This window comes from Ammospiza caudacuta, chromosome 4, assembly GCF_027887145.1.
Source record: "Ammospiza caudacuta isolate bAmmCau1 chromosome 4, bAmmCau1.pri, whole genome shotgun sequence".
Taxonomy (NCBI): domain Eukaryota; kingdom Metazoa; phylum Chordata; class Aves; order Passeriformes; family Passerellidae; genus Ammospiza; species Ammospiza caudacuta.
In genome coordinates, this window is record NC_080596.1 from 52,091,089 (window position 1) to 52,113,891 (window position 22,803).

The 22,803-nt window shown below is 36.0% G+C and overlaps 1 protein-coding gene across 1 annotated transcript in view; it reads left to right on the forward strand.

Annotated features, from left to right (window-relative positions):
- NFXL1 (nuclear transcription factor, X-box binding like 1) overlaps positions 1-22,803 on the forward strand; it is a 44,860-nt gene that overhangs the window by 10,425 nt on the left and 11,632 nt on the right. The window contains exons 12-19 of the mRNA XM_058803298.1: positions 3,452-3,572; positions 4,213-4,369; positions 5,084-5,175; positions 5,638-5,659; positions 11,515-11,655; positions 14,457-14,623; positions 15,385-15,454; positions 22,287-22,391. Coding sequence (XP_058659281.1) covers positions 3,452-3,572; positions 4,213-4,369; positions 5,084-5,175; positions 5,638-5,659; positions 11,515-11,655; positions 14,457-14,623; positions 15,385-15,454; positions 22,287-22,391 — 875 coding nt within the window. The remainder of the gene's footprint in view (positions 1-3,451; positions 3,573-4,212; positions 4,370-5,083; positions 5,176-5,637; positions 5,660-11,514; positions 11,656-14,456; positions 14,624-15,384; positions 15,455-22,286; positions 22,392-22,803) is intronic.

Genomic DNA, 22,803 nt, shown 5'->3' on the forward strand with positions numbered 1-22,803 from the left:
GTGTGTAGTGCTTAATAAATTCTCTCCGTTGTTGCATGTGGGCTTTTTGTGGGGACAGTGTGTTTGAAAGTGCTGGTTAGAACTTAAGGACTTACATAGTGGCAACCTCAATTTTTATGTGGTGATTTTGCTTAATACTTTTCCTCTGAAAATGCTCTTGTCTCCTTTCCAGTTGTGTAATACAAAAGCCATGGCTTGACTTCCATTTCTCAATAATTCTGTTCACTGAATATGCATAACAAAATCCAAATGCATACAAGAAATGACTGCTGCTGATTGAGTCTGGACAGTTTTAAAAAATCCTAGAATGCAACATGTGGTACAAGTGGGCTTAAAATGAAAAAAAAACCATGATGGAGTTTGAATATATATCAGTATCCTACTGGTAAAAGAAAATAAGAACTTGTTACTGACTGAGAAGGATAACAAAAAAGTTTGCTTTGGAATCCAGTGACCTTGGTTAGGAAGATGCTGGAAATGGGCAAAATTACCTGGCAGATTGCTTGGACATTGGCTTGGTAGGGGGTTAAATTGGAATGACTGGAAAATTGTCTGCCCTCTCAGCAATTTTCCCCACAGAAGCTGCTGCCCTGCTGAAACAGCAGCCAAGTAGCCTCTGTAATTTTCCTTAGTATTCTGAAGTATAAATTGCAATGACTCAGGAAATAAATCACAACTTGTTCAGCCAGTCTTCCTTCTGAGGCAGTGACTTTTAGGAGAAGAGGATAGGTAAATGTGGTAGTTGTACCTGTTAACTTCCTATTAAATCTGTCACAATAAACTAGTAGTTAGGTTTTTCTCTGTATACTGTGCCCCCTATTCTCTTTCCCTTCCCTTTCTTCTCCATCCCCTGTAGCTCTCTAAAATCTTGGAAATATGTAATTTTTTTGGTGTACTGTCAGAAGAAAACTGGTAACATTGCTTTTCCATGTTAGTTTGGTTGATAACTAAATGCTAGAATAAAATTCTGATTGGAAAACTCAAGAGCTTATGCTGTATTATGGGATAAGCTTTTATGTTGAATGATTGTTTGTATTTGGTGCTGCTGGCTAAAAGTGACAAAGATTTCTAGTAATTAACATGAAAACAATAAAGCAATGTCTGTAAGAAAACAAAAGTGATCCTCGAGAATGTAAATAACAAATATATACACTTTGAAGAATAACTTATCAAAAGAACATAATTGTCTATTTACTCACTAAAGTTGCATATAATGAAGGTAATCACTAGTGATACCAGATGATACATTTATTTTCTTTTCTAAATTCTCTGTGTTTTAACAAAATACAGTCCTGTAAAGTTTGTAACATCTTCATAAATGTTTGAAAGTATTCCTTATAAAGGCAATTATGTTAATATAAAAATATTTATATTCAGTTGTTTCTCCCTATATACCAATATTTTAATAGCTACTGAAAGTTATGATTAATTATTTTATCTTTAGTATATAATACCAGGTCAGGGTGATTTTCCTATGAGCTGTCAGATTGCAGTGACCACTGATATTAAAGGAAATAATGCCTCATAGAAAATAACTTCTCAGATAGGGTCCTTTAAAAGGCACCAAATCTCAGCATTTTTAGAGGTTGGTGATAATAAACACTTGGCCTTTAGCAGGAAAAAGGTAACTTAATCTATTCTGTTCATGTTTTTGTTTTTTTTTTTTTTTTTTTTTTTCCTTCTTTTCTTAAATATTTATTGTGCCTGCTGAAATTTACAGTATGTTGCCAGGGAATAGAAATGTTTTGCTTCCTACTGTAGTACATTATAACACTTGATTTGAGAACAGTGTGCTCTCACCTTACCTTCAGGCTCTCTGAATCTCTGATCTCTGCCTTTCTGTATTTTTGAGAATGTAGCCAGTTGTCTTCTTAACAGGATATTTAAGTGAATTGTAGACATATTAGCCACTCTGGGCACTATAGCTTTAGACCTTTGGTTTATTTTGCAAAAGTAGCTGGACAAGCTTGAGAAGGGGGCCCTTGGAATCTCATGATGTTTACCAACCAGGTGCAAGGTGCTGCACCCCAGGGTTGGGGCAGTCCCTGGTATATACATAGGCTGAGGGATGAACAGATCCAGAGCAGCCCTGCTGAGAGGGACTTGAGGGTGCTGTGAGAGGCTGGACATGACCCAGCCATGGGCACTCACAGCCCAGAGAGCCAAAGGTGTCCTGGCTGCATCCAGAGCCCCGTGGGCAGCAGGGCAGGGAGGGGATTCTGCCCCTCTGCTCTGCTCTGGTGAGACCCCACATGAAACATTGCATCCAACTCTGGGGTCCTAGCACAGGAAGGACATGGACCTGTTGGAGAGAGTCCAGAGAAGGGCCACTAAGATGGTGAGAGGTATGGGCACCTCTCCTGTGAGGAAAGGGTGAGAGAATTGGGGTTGTTAAACCTGGAGGAGACTGGCAGCCTTCCAGTCCCTAAGGCAGCCTACAAGAAAGATGGAGAGGGACTTTTTACAAAGACAGGCAGTGGCTGGACAAGGGGCAGGACAATTCTTTCGGTGAAAAGAGAATATGATTAGATTAGATTAGATTAGATTAGATTAGATTAGATTAGATTAGATTAGATTAGAAAGAGATTTTTTTACTGTGAGAGTGGTGAGGCATTGGAACTGGTTGTCCAGAGGAGTTTTGGATGCTCCATCCCTGGCAGTGTTTTGAGGGAGGGACTATGAGCAGTGTAGTCTAGTGAAATGTGTCCCTGCCCATGGCAGAGGGGTTAGATCTAAATCATCTTTAAGATCTCTTCCAGCCCAAATGATTCTATGTTTCTGTGCATGCTGAACACTACAGTCTTATTTAATTTACTTTGCAATATGAAGACTGTAGTGCTTCCATCCTTTTCTCTTCAGCAGCCTTTTGCCAGTGAGACATCTGCTTCTTGAAATGCTGCTTTTCAGATCCTGCTAACAAGTCAGAATTGCTTAAAATTTTTTGCTGTAAATGTCTTCAGTTGTTTTCTTTAAAGCTTCAGAATGCAACATGATTAGTAAGCTAAAATCTGACATCTTTGCTTTTTTTAGCAGATTCATATTCTTGCTTTTAAATTACTCAATGATAAAACTTAGCAGTTGTCACTTGGTGAAGAAAGGGTGTGGGAGAGTTATGAATTAAAACATAGATCTTTTACAGATACAGTTTTTAAAATGCATCAGATTCCTAACTTTATAGAGATGGAAGATGTTGTCAGGGAGGAAGCATTCATTATACATGGGCTGAGCATGAATATCATACTAAATCTGCAAAACTTTATTGTACCAGTTTTTCAGTGTCCCTTTTTGAATTTAGATGAAAGATGACATTTCTTCATAGGTATGTAAGACTGAAATACAAATTGAAAACATTTAAGTGTTGTGTGATCCAAATAACTGGGTTTCTTTTATAAATGTGATAAAAGGGTTATCTCTTACTTGCCTTTCACATTGTTAATATATTTATTTTTAGGTAGTTGTAATCCATGTCCGGAGACTGTAGATGTGAAATGCAGTTGTGGAAAAACTGTCATCAAAGTGCCCTGTGGCAGAGAGCGCACCATCAAACCTCCCAAGTGCAAGCAGCTGTGCAGGTCAGTATAGAAAGTGGGTCTGTTTCCTGTTCTTTAGTGGAGTTTAAAGTGTTCTTAAAGAAAGTGGTAAAATATACCTTGAAAGGCAAAACTTGTTCATTATCTGATTACAGTTATTACTTCTCAGTCTTCTGAATCCCTGACTATGCCGATGCAGATTAGCAATAATCTCTCCTATCAGATTGTCATTGTCATGAAACACAGAGGTTTCATGAGCAGCTTGCCTGCTTCATGGGGGACATTCTGTCTTACCAAGCTCTTCCAACTCTGTAGACCAGCTCATTTCTTCAAGTCTCCTCTGGTATGTTTTGAAGTATCTCAGTGAGGCAGTTTATCTAGAAAACTAGCAAAAGAAAAAGAATATTTTCTGCTGGGATGTAGCAAGATTATGTAGTGCAGAGTAGAATTATGATTGAAACAGCTGTTTGAATATGTAAACCAACTCTGATATTTTATTTAGAATTCCTCTCTAATTTTATTGTAGGGTTTACAACCCGCTGAAGATGAAAAGTAAACTAATTCACAAAAAACACCAACAGCTTTTTCATTTCAGTTCTTTTTATGTTGAACATACTTGCCCAGTGACTGTAACTTTGTATTTCCTGCTGTCATATTGATTCATTCTTGGATTTTACTTCAGTCGGCCACCTACCTGTCACCATCCTACGCAGGAGAAACACTACTGTCACTTTGGGCGGTGCCCTCCGTGTCGCCAGCCCTGCCAGAAAACCTTAACCTGTGGCCATTTGTGCCCTGTTTCCTGCCATGATGAGGCACTTGTGAAGCAAACGGGCTCAGTAAGTAAACAGTGAAAAATGGTGCATTATCTGTGTTTGAACAATGAGCATCAGTTTGACCTGAATCTTCTGTTTTGGGGCTTTTGGAGTTCAGAGTAAACACATAATCAAGCCCAGAGGGTAGGCATACTGCTCAGCATGATGCTAAGTGGTTCTAGCTCCTTTGTTGCAATCTAGCTAATTTTGTAATACATACTTGAATTGCTCAAAAGATAAGATTCTTGTTGGAGTTGTATTAAAAACATTTAATTTCAGCTTTAATCAATTGCTTTTAGCATAAGAACCAAAAAAAATTTAAGTGCGGTATTCACAAAACCATCAAATTTTGCACAAGTTAGAGGTCAGAAATTGGCAGTTTTTAACATAACATGTGTTATGCACTGCATGATGGTAATTGAAGTAGCTTACTAGTTGAAATATTTTTACCTTTATTAACTGGTTAGAACTGTTTTACTGGTCTTTTTCATTTGGCTTGGTGCTTAATTTTTAGCACTAGGATCTGCAGGACTTAAAATTTTCCTATCCCTAACCAGGCTAAGGATAAAACTGTAATTTTTTTGTCTATATGGGATGTGGAGATTTCCATTAGTAAAAAGCTAGTTAATAGAAAGTGAATTTCTTAGAATTGGAAAGGCTTTAGATTGTACATTTGTTTATGGTCAGGGAGATAGTTCCATTTATGTTTTGTATTCAGCTGGTGTCTTTTGCTCTCAGCATCAGTCTGCAGGGCCTTGGGAACAGCCATCTGAGCCAGCCTTCATTCAGACTGCACTCCCGTGCCCTCCCTGTGAGGTTCCTATACCAGTGTAAGTAGTAAAATAAAATAAGAAAGGCAAATTAAAAAAGGAGGTTTTATATGGAAGGTAATAATTTTGTGTCCAAAAAGTTACCAGGGATATTTTTAAAAAAATAACTGTTCTTCAGACTAGACCTCTGAAATAACTGAAAAATATGATGTATTAGTAGAGAAAAAGAAGATGCTATTTGGAACAAAAGCAGGTTACTTTCTAAAAAGTAACTGATTTCATATACAACTACAATTAATTTGCAATTAAACAAATTTTGATATTTTCATTATAAAACACAGCAATCCAAACCACTGTTGAAAAGGAGGAGGCATTGAGCTGCATAGATGGGTGATTTTCTTAGTTTGCACTTTAAAAAAATAGATTGCACTAATTTTTGTGTGAAAAGCACTGCCACTGTTTGAAGCCCCCCAAAAGAAATAGGCATTTTCTAATCTCTTATTTTTTTTTATTTTTTAACAGGGAATGTCTTGGACAGCATGAGGTGAGTCATGGAAACTGCATTGTGAAGTGAAATATGGCAGTTATCTTACTTTGTAAGTCTGGAAAACAAAAGGCATTAAAAAAATTAGTAGATTTTTAATACATATTTTTAAACCAATCACGTACTTTAACACAACAGCTTACATATTCATGGACAGACATTTAATCTCATGATTTATGTAGCTCCTTGTGTTTTCTTGCAGGTGTTTAAATTGTGTTTAAATGTTTTTTGGTGGTCTTCTTATTAAATGTTTATGTTTTTCTCCCCTCACTCTATAGTTAGTATTCTCTCTCTGTCACACACTCTTGAGTTCTATGAACTGCTGTGTATATTTTAAAAGGGTTAGGAATATAATGTCATACAGGAAAATCCTCACGTGACTTGGATCTAAGCACACATGGATGAAATCAGACAGTAGAGTGGAAATTTCTTTAGTGGTAGTTAATAACTTATTTTTCTGGTGTGTAGCCTTCTCTAGTTCTAGATGAAGTTGCTGTCTCTTTTGGCTTACATGAGAAGAGAATCTAATTGAAACTTGGTAGCTGTCATCATGATTCACAATAATTTCTAAAAGTTACAAAATGTAAGGTCAAGTATCTTTTCTTGATTTCAGAAGATGATTGCTAAACTAATTAAAACAAAACATTTTGCTGTTATGGTTTTGTCTGCTGGTATGTCTGCTATAAATTCAGCGTCAAAGCCTGACTAACTATATTAAAAAAATCCCGAGGATAATTTTAAGCAAGTAAAAATTGTAGAAAACACTAAATAAATACAAAAATATTGAAGATACCTAATTTTTTTTCCTTTTACCTTTATTAATAATGTCTTGCTGTGTGTTGTAATGGTGCCTTGATTATGTTTTGGTGACACCTTCAAATGTTGTTACCAGTGTAGCTGCAGTCTGTTGGGGCAGCACATTCCTAACCCATCCACGCTGTGAATGCAGCCTTTCCATCGAGCTGTTTTGCAGCTTGATGGTTGCTGAAGAAAAGCTTGTCCTGAAAGTGGATGAAAAGATCAACAGTGCTTGTCTGTTTGTTGCTGAAACAGATGGGCTTTGCTTTGTTTTTCCACAGCCAGTTTGTTATTTAGTCAGTGATATGATTTTTAATAGGACATCCCGAATCTCACCCAAACTTCTATGAATTTATGTTAAACAAAATGCAAGCTGTGGTCAATAGACCCAGTCTAGAACGTGATCTAGACAGTGTAAAAGGATTTGGTCCTGTTCAGATGATGACTGTGAAGTTTGTCCTTCCTCACAGCAGAAGGACAGTATTGCTACACTTAATAGAGAAAATAGTAACAATTACTACATACTTATTACTACTTGTTTCAGAATAATTTAAAAAAACAATTCAGTTTCTGTTGCATACTAGTCTTAGCAAAATTATCCAGTGACTTTGGGTTATGTTTTCTGTATGGATTTGCATAGACAATAAGGACAAATCCCTGTGAGTCTACAGCTGACTTTAATTGTTTAGATTTTTTGATGCTGCATGGTGCTCTAGATGAACTGTGACTTCTGTCAGCCTGCAGAGGGCGGTGCTACCTTCCTGCTGAAGTGCAGCAGTTCCTCGAGTGAAATTGTCTCCTATTTGAGATTTTGGTGGAAGTTATGGAAAAGAATAAGTCATTAATATGTATACGAAGTGTATTTTGTTTGCAGTGGATTTTGTGTTCATTGTACATTTTTGTGTTGCTCTGAGATCTCTGGAAAGAAAAGAAAAACATGTAGTGTCTGTTCACTGTTTTACAGCCACATTGGTTCCTAACAAATAATCTCAGCTCAAATTAATTTACTTTTGTTAATAAGAGAAAGTATATGTATTTAGGAATGCTTCCCTCCAGTAGAAGGGTCCAGCTCCTGAAGGGATTTTCACTGGCAGATGGGGACTGTTCACAAGTGACAAAAGTAGTAGGAGCAATTTTCTTAAGCAAACTTTGGCTGTGAGTAGGTGTTTTTTGCTGTACTATGCTACTACTTATGTTGGACTGTTGTTATACCTCCTGTAATGGAAGAGATAAAAAAGAAAGAAACTAGGAATGAAGCAGGCTGTAAAGTCTTCTTGTGTTTTATCAGGATGCCTGATGACAATGTGTAGAATTGAGAACAAAAGCAAACACCTTAGGACTTGTATAACAAGCAAATCTACTGTCTAATTTTTTAATATTTGGACAGTAAATTTAATTTGTGTAGATATTGGAGTTGGTTGCTCATTGGGAAGGTTGTGTATGGGGTTGTTTTATTTTATTTCTATTTGGTACTTAATTTAGGAAGTATTTTTAAGGGATTGATTTAGTTTGAGCTCTTACATGTTCTGGCATTTAGAACAAGCAATTTATCACTTAAGAACAGACTTAAAATTACTTTTCAGATGATGTAATTATATAAAATCTGCTTAGTGGGAGTATGATTCTACATGATGTTTAAGCTAAAAGAACATTTCTTTTAGTTGAAGTCTACAACCTTCTCTTAAATAATTTTACATGTATTTATAAAAATAAATAACTCATCATTCTTCCATTTGTAGGCTCTTAAAAGTAACTCTCAATTTTGTTTTAGGTTGTATGTCAGAAAAAACAGCTATCAACAGTTGATGCCATCCCAAAAAAGAAATCTTGATGTTCTAACTTTTCTTAACTTTTATATACATTGGAATTTCAGAGCAGTAGTACACATATGCTCTTTTAAAATCAAGTTATTCTAAATCTCTTTTTGATCGGAAACATACATTAAAGCTGATGCAAGGTAAATTATGACAAAGAAGGAAATATTTAGTGACTGTGATATCAATTTATCTGCTATGTGTGATTTTCTTCTAGTTGCCTAATTTCTTTAAATGTTCTAGAGGAAGGAAAACACTCTGGTTCTGCTTCCTTCTAAATATCCTGTATCAGGCTGGGCATATCATTGAACTCTTCTTGGGTGTTTCTTTTTTTCTTTTGATAGGAATTTAATGGTATGTTTTAATATTCTGAGTGGGTTTTAGTTCTGTTTTTTTCATAGGAGGAAGACCATTACTTTGCCTCTAGGTAAAATTTAATGTGAAACTTGATGACTTTGTATGTATGGCTAAACACCTTATAAAGGTTTCCAGAATTTCCTTGCCCTGTTGATTTCTGTTTTCATATTTTAATTGATTTATGTGTTAATCGCTTTTTTGCATTTGGGAGATTTCCTGGAAAGCTTTTGAAAGTTGTCATGTGTTTTTTTTTTTCTTTCCTTCCTTTCCTTGTGGAAGACCTGTAGTCTGAAAATGTTGCCTTTTTTTTTTTCCCCATTCAGCTTTCATAAAATACTTATGGTTCTCATCTGCCTTCTTCATTCTTCAGCTCATCAGCCTCCTGGAGTTTGTGGCTACTTTGATGTTTGTCTTTGTATTAAGAATTCCAGCCCTCATTTAACCTTTTCAGAAACTCATTCCTACTGTAGGAAGTAAAAGTTTACTTTCTCAGCTGGATTTATTACTTAGATCCACAGCAGATAAATGGAGAAAAAAATAATATAGGCTTAAATTAATTGAAAATTTTCAATTTTTGGCTACAGTGTCTGTTGATTCCAGGAGGTGGTTGTATCTTACTGAGCTCAAGCTGAAGCCCTGCTGGATGCAGCCAGAGGGCTGGAATGTTCCTTCTAGTTAGACCTCTGAAAGCTGCCATTGTTGCCTGGCTGACTTGTGTGCTTCACCAGTCTGCCTTTGTTTTACAGTGCCCCTCATCTGTGTGCTTGAGCAATGCTCCTGGGAGGGATGCTCCAATTCTGCCTAAGTGCTTGGCTGTAACTGGAGCTAGGGATTGTGTCCTTATCTGGTGGAAGACTAACTCCTGGTAAAAGAAGTCTCACCAGCATTATGGAACAGCTGGAGCTAATTGCTGTTGTTGCCCTGATCTGGTGTCAGTGTCTGAGCCATGGGCAGAAGCATAGTCATCAAAATCTGAGTGGCAATGGGAGAGCAAGGAAAGGTAGAGAAGTGGGTGGAATGTAATGATTAATACATCTTTTTTTTCCTTCTTTTATCTTGTAATCCTTTGACTACTTACATTGCTACTGAAAGGATGTTGTGCTCTGGGGAGAGAGATGGAGTAGGATGTGAAGGGGTGGGATATTAGGAACATCAAAACCTTTGGTGATTGCTAAGTGCATTCTGGGTAGGGTACTGTTCTCTGCTTCAGACCCACTGCTTGCTGGCTTTTCCTTTTGTCACCAGAAGCATCCATCAGAGACAGAGGAGGATGTTTGCAAGGGGCAGTAGGGACCAGGTGTGGTTGAGATATTGGTGCTTTAGCCAGCATGAGCTTCAGCTCTGACACGGGTGTCAAAGTGGTTGGATGTGATGGCCTCAAGGTTTTCTCCTGTGTATGCCATGCTTGATGTTCAGCCTGCCATGCAGACTTCCCTTCAGTCTTGGTGAGTCAGGATGATCAGGGGAGTTCAGAAGTCTTGTGAATGTACTGGATTTTGAAGTGATGTAGTGGAGTAGTATTTTTTGGGTGAAGCCCAGAAAAATTTATATAGGCAAGTGGATTTAAATTGTGCTTTGTGTGCTTGAGGGAGGATAACATGGCCAGTGCTGAAGGGAGGCTGTCCCTCATTCTGCCCTGTGGGGTCATCTCTCTTTTCCGGTGTTCACCTGCTTGTATGGCCAGGCCACTGGCAAAAGTCAAGAAACTTTTTTCTATTGATTCCTTTTCTTCCATTTTGATTATTTGAATCATCCTTCTGTAAAGAGAGATGTGTGGTAGGACTTGTTCAAAGTGGTAGGAGAGTGCTGTGAGAGCTGTAGAGTTTGAAGAGAGAAAAAGAATGGGTACCCTGCAAAGCAGTTCAGTCAACCACAGTTGCAACATAAAATCACACCCTTAGTCTAGTCAAAGTGAGTTATGTCACATTAGCCTCTTGTGTAATAACATCACAAATAGTTTGTTTTTCTCTGAGAAATGACATGAAATTAAGAAACAAAATCAATTTTTTTGACAGCATGACAGAAAACTAATTTTTTTTTTGTGTGAGTATTATATAATGGTTGGAAAATGCTAACGGTGAGTTTCCTCTAATCCTTTTGTATGGAGGGACTTGTACTATTCAACTTTAGGCAAGTAACCTACTTAGGAATTTACACTGGTTTCAGTACCAATGAAGAGTAATGCCTTTAAAGTAGATGCTCTGAAGGTTTCTGCAGAGTTCTGTTAACTGGAGTGTTGACCCCAAACTGGAAAGTACAAATGTGACATAAGACATTAAAATCTTAGTCCTGTTCTGGAACTATTTCTGCTTCTCCTTACTTTTCCTGGGAGTTATATTTGATGTAGTCAGTATTTGCTTTTTAGAATTTCTGGCTTGGAGGTTTTCTGTTTTTGAGACTGTAAAATATTTTTGATTTATGTTGACCATAACACAATTAGCCCTGTAAAAGCAAACTGTTACTGTCTTTTGCAATAATAGTAAAGCACCCTAGAAACCTTTAATGGAAGACATGAGTGTAATTCAGAAAGATGGAGCAAATGGTGCTAAAAGATTTGAGTGCAAAATAATCTTTCAAAAAGAAAGGGAAACTATGCTACAAAAGTTAGCTTGTTTAATGAAGTGTGCCTTTTTCCTGTTATAGTCGGTGTAAAACAAATTTGTGTGGATACATTGTTATGTGGACACAAACCCAAATGATACTTAAAAAATCAAATGGAATTTCTCTGGTGTTTCTTCTTTTTCAAAGGAGAACCAAAGCTTCTCTGTAATAATTCTGTGTCTCTGTGTGTGTAAATTTATATATCTCACAGGCTACATATGTGCAATGCTTGTATATATATCCCACCTGCATATCTATATTTATTTATTTATTTTTAACTTTTAGGTTAGTCCATTACCATGTCACTCTGCAAATCCCTACTCGTGTAAGAGATTTTGTGGGCGGCTTCTTGATTGTCAGAATCATACCTGTATGAAAGAATGTCATCGTGTTACTAAATCCAACAGCAGTGCAGATGGAAAGAAGGTAGGGTAATTTCCTGTTTGCTTTTGTTTTTGTATTTTATATGGAAATTGTCTTCAGTTTTACTTGGAAAATAAGGAATTTACAGCTGGCAGGTAAAGATCTATTCCAGATCCCACTGGGAGACTTGCATGTGTGCTGTTCCCATTGATGCTGTGACAGTTAGCTAATCTATATTTCCTTAGACTATAAACCTGAGACAGCATTGTGTTTTTTGCAAATTCTATAATTTTGTCTTGTGATGACATTACTTTGATTTCATCAGAACTTTATTTAACACTCTAGAGAAGTCTCTTCTGAAGTTACAAAAAGTAGCTGTCAAGATCAAGGGGAGCTACCGATACTGATCCCTGTATACAAATGCACTTGCAATCTACTGGGGAAGCTGTTTACTGAGGAGAGTTTAAATGGGTTGAGGAGGCTGGGAGACCTTTAGGAGAGCACTGGAAATGTTGCAGAATTGCTGAAGACTTTTCAAAGTACTGGGATGATGTATTCATGTGTGGGAATTTATAAAATCAGAAGATTTCAAGAAAGTAAGAAAAGGACAGGCTCCAGAGACTTGTCAGAATAGAGAAATGCTGGAGCAGCAGAAAAAATATATTAGCAGTAGCGAAGATATGAAGACTAGAACAATAGGCCTGTGTGGCTTGGCTTTCTAAGTTGCAAAAAGTATATTTTAAGTATACATTTAGGAACTTAAATATGAATGGAGCTCTGTGCTTATCTTTTATAAACGAAGCATTGTATTAGAGAAAAAACTGCTGTTGTTTTAACCACAGCTACGTGTTCTTCAAGTGATTAGATAGAACCACTGTCAATATGCTTTTGCTTTAAGTGATTATATGAACATGAATTTATCAGTGTTTACTAGAAACTGTAATTTATGCAGTTAAGTTGCAGGTGTTGACTGCTGAAGATAATGTGAAACAAAAGTGTAAAACTAAAATTGTTCAAGTTATGAGCAGTTAGAGGCACATATATATGTTGTATGGTTTGGGAGAGCCATGATTTGGAGGAAAACAGCTTCTCAAGTTTTTTTTTAAGCATTACTTTAGAAAATGTTGCACCATGGGCAGTCTGGGCATTTAGAAAACACAGAAGCATTGAGTTGGGTGTAAAGCAGGAATGTTATATTTTAACTAGCTTACACTGAACTTAAATAGCATAATATCTCTGTGGATTCGTGTCCTGGATGTGGTGGTGTTGTCATTTAATAACTGTATATCGTAACGCATTAATTTATGATTGTGGAAATTTTGTGTGAGGAGTATGGGCTGTTAGTGCAACTGGTGGAACAGTGCAGCAACAGAGTGACATCAGTAAATAGTGAGTGACAGTTAAGCATCCCTAGTTCTGGCTATAAGAGCTGCCTGCCTGCTGCCTCAGTTAAGCCAATTAAAATGTGAATGAGTCAGGACTATTCCTGGCTCCATTTTGAATGAGGCAGTACATTCTCAGAAGAATGAGAGTCTATGTACCTGCAAAGCATGGGTAAATCTCATTTCTCAATTTTCTTCAATTCTTATGAACTCAAGTTTGTGTTGACCTTTAGAGCTTTTGTTCTCTTGTTTTGGTAGACTAAATGTAGTCAGGGCTGATTTAATTTCTGGCTTATATGTCTGAGTAGTAATTTTTCTGTCTGGAATTTCAGTTTGTTCTGCATGTTGTGTTAGAAAAATGTTGCAGAAAGGCCAGCTCTTTACTTTTACCTACTGTTAAATGTTATATGACAGTTTTCTAAATGGCTTTAGTTGCTGTTGTTTTTCTTTGATTTGAATTTTTGTGAGTCAAGATTTGTAAAAAATCATTGTACAAAGGTTTCTTTTTAAACTTCAGCAAAATTTGTTCAGCTATAGATGGAGAAGGAAAGGGAACTGGGGAAAAACTATTAAAACCTTAAAATTCTTATGCTGTTATTTTGAACAGCATAAAGTGGAACACTGGTGTTGGAAAAGTCCTTTTGGGGAAGCTTTTTGTAGCTTCATTCCTGGATAAATTTGCTTTCCTTTGGCTGACTTCTTGGAAACTATACATTGAATGTGATAGTGGGCCTTAAATATTGTGATGTGTAGGTTCAGTTGATAAATCATGTCAATCTGTCTGGGTCTATTTGGTTGCAGACTGGGGTTCTGGAAGTGTTGTTAAGAATATGAGTAGAAATGAAGCTTCATTTACTGTGCTGTTGATCACCTTGTGCCGGTGATCGCTTCAGCTGGAATGAGAGTGACATCACAGCTTTGGGAGACTTGTGTAGTCTGTGGAGTAGAAGCAAGACCTTAGGCAGTTCCTAGAATGTTCCCAAGTTAATAATTCTATTTGGAAGATTATACAAAATATCATATATGTATGGAAATGGAATGACTTAAATTTGCTTTTTAAAATCAAGCAAACCAATCCTACCACCCCTGCATTAGAGGGTAGTATGTAATGACTCAAGCATTACAAGAACATGGTGAGTGGAATAAGTTGGTTTTGAATATGTAATGACTTATTTTTTTAACAATTTTCCTTAGAGAATTAACAGGGATTATGGTCACTTTCCAAAGCACTAATATTAAGGAGCTTCTTTTAAGCCCAGAAGGGAAAACAGAATTCTCTTTGACTGACAAACACTGGCATTTCTGTTTTTTTCTTAAAAAACATATTTTAATAATTACTCTTGCTTGTGAAATATCTTACTGAATAGCTTGATTCTCATAGTAAAAACACCCCAACTCCTTCTTCTATGTAACAGATCATTAATGACACCCACAAAACAAATACTTGGCATTTTCTTTAGTACTTTGTTTTAATTTTGTTAGGCGGGTCCAGAGTGTTCGCAGTGTGAAGAGGAGTGCACCAAGCCCCGGCCAGCTGGCTGTCCTCACCGATGTGTTTTGCCCTGTCATCCTGGGGACTGCCCATCATGTCTCCAGATGCTTAAAATAAAGTGTCACTGCAAACTATCAGTACTGTACATTGAATGCTTGTAAGTGTCAGAACAAAAACCAGCTTTTCATTTCAATGCTATTAACTGGAAATAATTTGAAATGACTGGGGATGGGAGCTACTCTTACGGCAATTTATAAAACTTTTCTTGATTATAATTTCTAAGATAATGGTTTTTTTCTATTTAAATTTTGCAAGTATTTTATTTGCTTTTACTGCTGAAACTGCTATAAATGCATGGATCTCATGAACAGAAATTGATTTTATAATACAGATAATCCTTTAAATTATGCAAATATAATGTAATCTACATAAAATTTGTTCTATATGTGCTTATTTTAGAGTATATAAAGAAGAATTTTATACAAGTTTTAGAATGAATGTAGTTAGTCTAAAAGGTCTTTGTCTTTGCAGTTAATGTCTTTCAATTTCTAGCTTTAATTGAAAAACTGGTTAGTCTTTCAATTTATACACTTTTTAAATCATTTGTGTGTGTGGATAGATTTTAAGCTAGACTTCACGAAATATAAGTTGAAACTTGAGAATTCTGCTGAAAATATTCATCATATGCAAGTATTTTTTTCTTAATTTTCTTTAAAGTACCTCAAGTCCTCTAAATTTTTGTGGGTTTGTCTGTAAAACAGGGCAGTTTATATTAGTCACTCAGGATGTGGACAAATGAGTCCGCTTTTATTTACAGTGAAATATACTGAATTATATACACCCCTAATTGCATTGACTTCTGTTGTTTTTAAATTGTTTGGGGGTTTTTTTAACACAAATACATCTTTCCTTTTACAGAAAACTAACATGTGCTGATGTAAAAGAAAAGGAGCTTCTTATTTCCTGCAGAAATCAGTGTCCAAAAGAGGTAAGCCATATTAACAAAGAAATACTTCAGCTGATGGGTATGTGGCATTTTGTGAATATAGGCCAAGCAAACTAGAGAAGCTTAGTCTAAGTGAATATGTTAAATAATAGATGTGAAGGTGGTTAGTGGACTGTACTTCAAGGACAATTATTAATATATTGCTGTCAACTAGGAGGAGTATATTAAAGGGACAGGGCTTTGTCTCCAAAGCACGAATGGCTTGGATGTTTAAACACACAGATGAGCTTGAATGTGGAAGAGTATGTCCTCTTACATGGTTAAAAACTAGTCATCAATCTATGTCTCATAAATGATAATATGCTGTTTGATTAGGAAAAATGATAAGAATTGTGCTTGCTATTCTCATGTAAGTGCAGGTTTAGAATCCCTATCTGTGCAATTTGGAGGCTAAGGGATTTTATACTTAATAAATGAGATGAGATAATAATGTCCTGGTGAATTAGTGAAATATATGTTAAGTAGTGTAAAATGGAAGACAAGCCAGTTAGTCTGTCTGCTGTATCTGGGTGCATCTAAAGGTTTGCTGTGAAGAAGAGAAGAATAATATCCTTACTACATGATACTTAGACTATGAGCCAGTAGCATCAGTAAAAAAAAATTCCTGTTCAATACTATGTTTAAATAATAAACTTTGTGAAACAGGGCAGGAGAAGCTACCAAATTTTCATCAGAAGCAGTTTAGAAATGTTTCAGGATGTCTCTTACAGCAGTGTCACCCACAACTGGATGTGAGGGATGGGCCAAAGGACTTTGTCCTTGTCCCTCTCAGTACTGCAGTTGTGTGGTGCTTGTGTGCTTTCAGAAATCACTGCGTTACTTACTGTGTTATGTTTGTTCCTTAGTTGCCATTAATTGTGCTGAGAGTGACAGCTCTTTCTTTACTCCATTTCCTGGAGGGTTAGAAAACATGTAAAGTGGAAAAGCAGGAATTTCATTATCATCCAGTGTCAGAAACTTCAAATTTGAGTCCTTGTCTTTATTAGAAAATTTTTTATTATTATTATTTTGATTAAATACAAAAATTTACAAGATTTCTTCTGCTTTCCCAGCAGTGTCTGATGCTCTGCTTTTCAGACAAGATTGGGTTAACCCCAACAGGAAGGCTGTGCTCTGTACATACTTGTGTTTTCTGCTTTTTGCCCTTGTAGATGCCTATCTGATGGATTTTTTTTCTGTACATGAATGTTCCTGTCACAATTTTCTCATCTGGATGTCTGAAAGCTGGTGGGGAACACTTTGAGATATTACTTATTTGTCCATTTATCTCTTAATTTTGTCCTTTCATGTCCTTCTCTGTTACTTTGAGTTTATTTGCTCCGTGACTTCCTTCTCTGTATTTTCAAGAGTGCTTGCAATCTTTTATCATGAACTGTATGTTCTGTACTTCAGCTCCTCTTCAAAGAGTCTTTTGTTTCCCATAGCTCATCTTTGGTTAATATAACTGTTGTGATTTTTCTGAACGTATTCCCCAGACTTAGTCTGGGATTTAAAATCCACCTAGCAGTGGTCCCAAACTTCAGCTTGCAGTTCAGAATTGCCCTGTTCCACAGATAATGTCTTTTTTACTTAGTTTGGTGGGATGTGAAATAAGGAGTACAGCAACAGAATTTACATTCGTTTTATGAAGCAGCTCTAAAATTCTTACTCCTATAAATGCTTTGGAAAATAAGGTTTTTTTCTAGCTTCTGCTATCCAGAGCATTGTTTTACTGTAATTGATGATGGGAAAATGCATGTTCTTCCTTTTCTGTGATGCTAGCTCTGGCTCTTACAGTCTTTCATGAAATATAGAAATTAGCTATTAGTACCTTCTTGCTTCAGGTAGTTCATATCTTTGTGTTACAATTCTTCCTACTTTCTTCAGATCCTACTTTGATAACTACATGGGTACTGTCTGGGGTTTTTACTTTTTTTTGTCTAAAAAATCTGTTCCATTTCTCTGAATACTGAACAGTTCTAGGGATGTTTTGTCTGTTTGTGTTTTATGAAGAAAATATATCACTGCAGCTTTGAGAAAATGAGATACCTGTATCATAATACAAATTATACTGATAGTTCTCTTTTAAAGGAATCATTGATAAACACAATTTGAAGGGGCAGCCTTAACAGACACCACTCTGCCACTTCCATCACCACCTCTCCCCAGCAAACACAAGCCAAGCCCATTTTGTTGTTTTTAAGTCTTTGTCTTATGAGGCAAGAACTTAGAAACAACTTGACCAGAGATAAGATGTATATGACTACTGATTTTGGAGCATTTATAAATTGCAGATCTAAAATGTCTGCCCAAAACTAATTTGGGAGTGTTTTTGTGTGTAGTTCTGGAGCCTCAAGTAAATTTCAAATTAGTGTTTCTTGAGAATTTTGTTATTCCGTGTCAGGAGCTGACATCGAGTCATTTGCAGAGCTCAGTGAAGTTGATTTTTCCTATAAATCAGTGTACACTATCACTTCTAGCTTACCATAGTGCAACTTAGGTTCAACAGAATGCAGTATTTTACTGCAGTTATCATTTTGAGATGTTTTTGGTTAATGGAAATTGCAGTAGACAATATTAGTAGACAGTGGTAGGACAGCTACCACATTTGTTTTACAGTTGCCGTGGTACATTTGGGGATAAAGAAAACCAATTATATTGTCTGGTCCTTTGCAAAAATGCTACAGAAACTTGAAAAAAATTGAGAAGTTTCATGCTTTTCTTTTGGCTATGGCAGTATAAAACTAAAAATGTAACTTGTCAGCTGTATGCAATGCTGAATTTCCTTTCTGCTTTAGGGAGAAGCATTGTCTTCAATACTGCAACAACTGTTATAAATGAGATATTTTAATTAAAAAGTTAATTCTTTTGTTTGGTAGTAATAACAAGATATCCTGTTAAAGGAAATTTAACTTTATTTTTTTCTTAATCAGAGTGATTAAATTCTTATGCTTGCAGATGTTTTGAGGCAATTCTAACATAGAAATTTTAAGTCGATCAGTTTTCATTGTCTTTGTTTTCCTGTTAGTATTTGTGAATCTGTATTTAATACTTTATTCCATGTAGTTAGTATTTTTTGACAAAATAGCCATACTTTGTAGTTTTACTGTGCACTCTACTTTTGTCTTGATGTGGAATACATGACTCCATTATGATAAATTTTTGGAGTTTTTTTAATGCATTGAACTAATTAAGCATTCTGGAAATAAAATTTAATTCTGCAAACACACACTGCAAATGTATGTGGATTGTAAAAATTTGTAAAAATTCCAAAAAATTGGAAGTGATAAAATTCTCTTTTGTACTTAGCTTTTGGAATTGGTACTCAAAAGTGCTATTTTCTTTAGGACCAGGCTATTTTCTGTGTTATGAGATGTGTAGTAACTCAAAGGTTGTTTACTGCCTTCTGTTGGAGTTCACTTAAATCTCCATAAGTGTTGACAGAGTTTATCATCATTGGGTATAATGTTAAGACTTGAATGCACTGCCTATGGAAAAAATATTTGTAGGACATTTTTTGTTTGTTTTTTTTTTTTTTTTTTCAGAGCTTTGGATTAAATCCCTTCTTTTAATAGCCTTGCCATATCAAACATAAAGCCTGTCCAATTTGGGCTTTAGTCCAGAAGCTATTGACAAGAGATTTTGTACAGTGCCCCCCCAAAGGGGGCACACACTTTGAGCACCAAGTAGTTCAGTACTGACACTTAAAAACAAGCAAAAAAAATCCTTTCCCATTACATTTTTTATCCAGCAGAAGCAGCAGAATGATTGCTTTTGTTTTCTGCAGTCATGGGGAAATGTTGTTTTGCCATTCATTTCACAGCTTCTCTTCATATTTTTTTAGTGTTGTTTTTACAGTGGAGGGAGTAAGAAGAAAGTTCCCCACACAGAGATATAGGACAAGAAAAAAGCTGGCAGGGAAACTTAAGTGTGTGCATTTGCTTTTCAGTATTGGATTAAACATACTCCTGTGCTATAAATATTTTGGTCTAATGGTGTCTAAGAATTTTATTGCAGAAGCACTTAGAGGATGAGATGAGGGTTACTGTCTTGAATTTGCAACTCTGACGTGTTAGTCAGGATACGACTGGGCTTTGACACTATTAATGAGTATGTGCCTAATTACTATGGAAGAGTAAGCTGGAAGTAATGGTTCTAGCCATGGCTTGTTCTAGCCAGCATGAGGTGACTTGGAGGTGAGACTGGATGGAGTTACTGTGTCTGATGCTCTTGTGTAGGGAGCCAGGAGACAGTGTTCATGCAGTAGCAAATTGGTTTTGCAGAGACTGTGGTCAGTTGTGAGGAGACTCAGCCATTAGATTCCATGTTCTGAGTTGTAGTCTCGCCTTGGTAGCATACAAGATTTAGACAAGGTTCTCCCCTCATATTTTCAAAATGAGGCAAAATAACATTTTGATTTAAGGGAAAAATATTTGCTGATGATCACTTGTGCCTGAAAAAAACCTAGATTCCTTCTTTGATAAGGTGACCAATTTATATATTTTCCCCTCCGGATAAAATGAATAGGTGAGATCTGCTGCATGTGGCTTCAGCTGAGTGAGTGAATCAATGCTACTTAGTGAATATCTAGTTAGGACAGGAGAGGGTTAATACCAGCATGAAGGTGGCTAAAAGAAACAACTGTGTTTGATTATCTTTTGTAAAAACCACCCAACTTCCTCCCCCAAAACAACATCAAAACTAAAGAAAAAGATGGAGCAAGAGATACTAACAATAAGGAAGATTTTTCAAGGACTGAACTGACGCTTAACTTTGCATTATTTTCAGTAATGACCTTGGCAGTAAAAACATTGTAGTTTTCTAATGAAAAGTTGTGGGGGGTTGTCAGTGTATGAGAATTGAGGAAGTGCATCTGTAGAACACATGTATTGGGGTCATGTTATTAAATACAGAAAAACACCCCAAAACAATAAGACCATACATACGAAGCTTATAATAAGCTCCCAGGAAACAGCAGATATTCTTATTTTCACAGCATGATTAGCTGGAGAGAAATGCAATGAGAGCTGAAGATGTTTTGGGGAACATGCTCTACTAAGAATGAGGTGCAATTAAGGCATTGTACAAAGTCCTTCTTGCTGAGATGTCACTTGAAATATTACATGCAGTTCTGGCTGTGTATTCAAGAAACATTGATTGAGCAAAGTTGAAATTCAATTAAGGCAATACTATGATAATAAAGAGCCTTTTAAGAAAAGACAGAAGTACTTCAATATGGGGATAAGAACTGCAGCTTAGACTAGCTAGAACAAACCTAGGAAACTAAAAAAAAAATAAGCTCTTACATCTTGTAGTGACCTCCTTAGTGAAATAGTAGAATAGGCTCAGAATGGGGGACTGTTTCCATGGTAAGTGTTCATCCAGTGCTGGAAGGATATATGAGGTACCTGCCTGTAGGAGGACTGGATTTCAGGACAGAACATGGTGACTTAAAGGTTTCTTCTAGTCCTGTATGAAATGTGCTGAAACAATAACTAGGAAACTGAGCCAAAAGCACAAAGTATCTATAATGGTTTGTGATTGTCATGGACATTAAGTCATGTGTATGTGTTCCATAATTTTAGTCTGAAAGATTCATGTTCTGTTTAGGTGTGTGTTTCATGATACTGGCTCAGATGTTGTGCCCATTCCAATGGACTTGTGAAAACCCAGATTTACTAATCAAAGTTGTACCCACCTGGGTTTGATACTTACTTACTGTTTTCATTCTTGTGGATGAAGTGATGTAGTATGTATACATTTTGAATTTTTAATACATGGGAAAAACGAATCTTAAAATTATATGTCTTAGGGCATTTTCCAATTTGTGTTAATCCCTTAATGACAGTGAAGAGATGAAATTTCACTTTTGATAAAGAACACTGTCTAATGCTATTTTAAGTAGTTGGGGGCTTTAAAGCTCTCTATAAGTAAGTTGCTTAGATATCTTCTGTGAGATTCTATCTTTGGTTATTAACAGTATTAGGTTATGTAATTGAAAATGAAAAATGGTTACTGGAAAGACTTCTTATGAGCAAGGGATATTTTTAGTCAAGTTCTTAACAATGAAAAAAATCTGTTTACTTTCCTGACATATTTTATCTAATGCAATGCTGGGAGCACTGCTACATTCTTATCAATCAGCATACTTAAATTAGTAACTCAATTCTTACACAGTAAATGAACGATATTTTCTTTGTAAGTTAAAAATTACACTGGCAGTAAAAAAAGACTTTATCTTTCACATGGCAGAAATAAGATAATCTACCAAATGCATGAATTTAGGATTTTGTGAAATTATTTTTGCCATGATAAGAATTTTGGTGACCTTTATTTGACTTTTGCATAGTTCAGATAATGCTTGAATAGAACTTTTTTTTTTGCGATATTTTTGCTTCTGATTTTTTTCTCTTCCTTTATTACTCTGTCTAATCTACAAGTAGGTACAGTACACATAATTTCAGTTTTCAGGGTTTTCTACCTTATCCATTTGTATTCCCCCAGCATAGAGATGGCTAGCGTGATTGTTGTATATGTTACTGTGGAAATGACTGTTCTTGAAACATGTGAAAGGAGAAATTGTCTTCCAATGAAGCTGTGCCAATAAAAGAGAAATCATCCTACAGGAACTGAAATCTAGTATATAATAAGCAAACATTTCCCCCCACAAAAAAAAGAAAAGAAAAATCAATTATTTCATAAGTTAAAGACTGATTACCTGAATGAGTTTTCTGTTAAAATTCTCTGTCTGAAATAAAACCAATTCCATAGGTTCTTGGTAATTTTGCAATGCTTTATTGATGAGGGAGTTTAATTTGTGTTTTGTTCCTTACAGCTGCCCTGTGGTCACCGGTGTAAAGAGATTTGCCATTCAGGTAGCTGTCCTCTTAACTGCAGCCAGAAGGTCAAACTCCGATGTCTCTGTAAGAGACTGAAAAAGGTAAATTTACAAGATGCAGTTTTTGAAGGATGCGTATTCCTTACATGTTCATGAGCTTGTATGGATGCTGCAGATTGGAATAGGGCCTGTTGCTATAGTAGGGCTGTTACAATTCACATCACTGAGGATCTGGGCAGATTCACTGAAGATATCTGCAGATTCACTGGAGAATATAAAATCTTGTTAGTTCTAAAATATGTTAGCTGCCTGACTTACAATAGCTTTAACTTTATTCACACTTAAATTTTTGTGAGAAAAATACTCAGATGACCTGGAGTGATTTGAGAATAAAAATGACATTTTTATGACAATATTGGGAAAATGTACAGAAGTTGGAATTAGCACAGATATTGTGAAACCTGAACTACTATAATTAATTAAGATTCCCTGCAAACCTAAAAACAAGTATGGG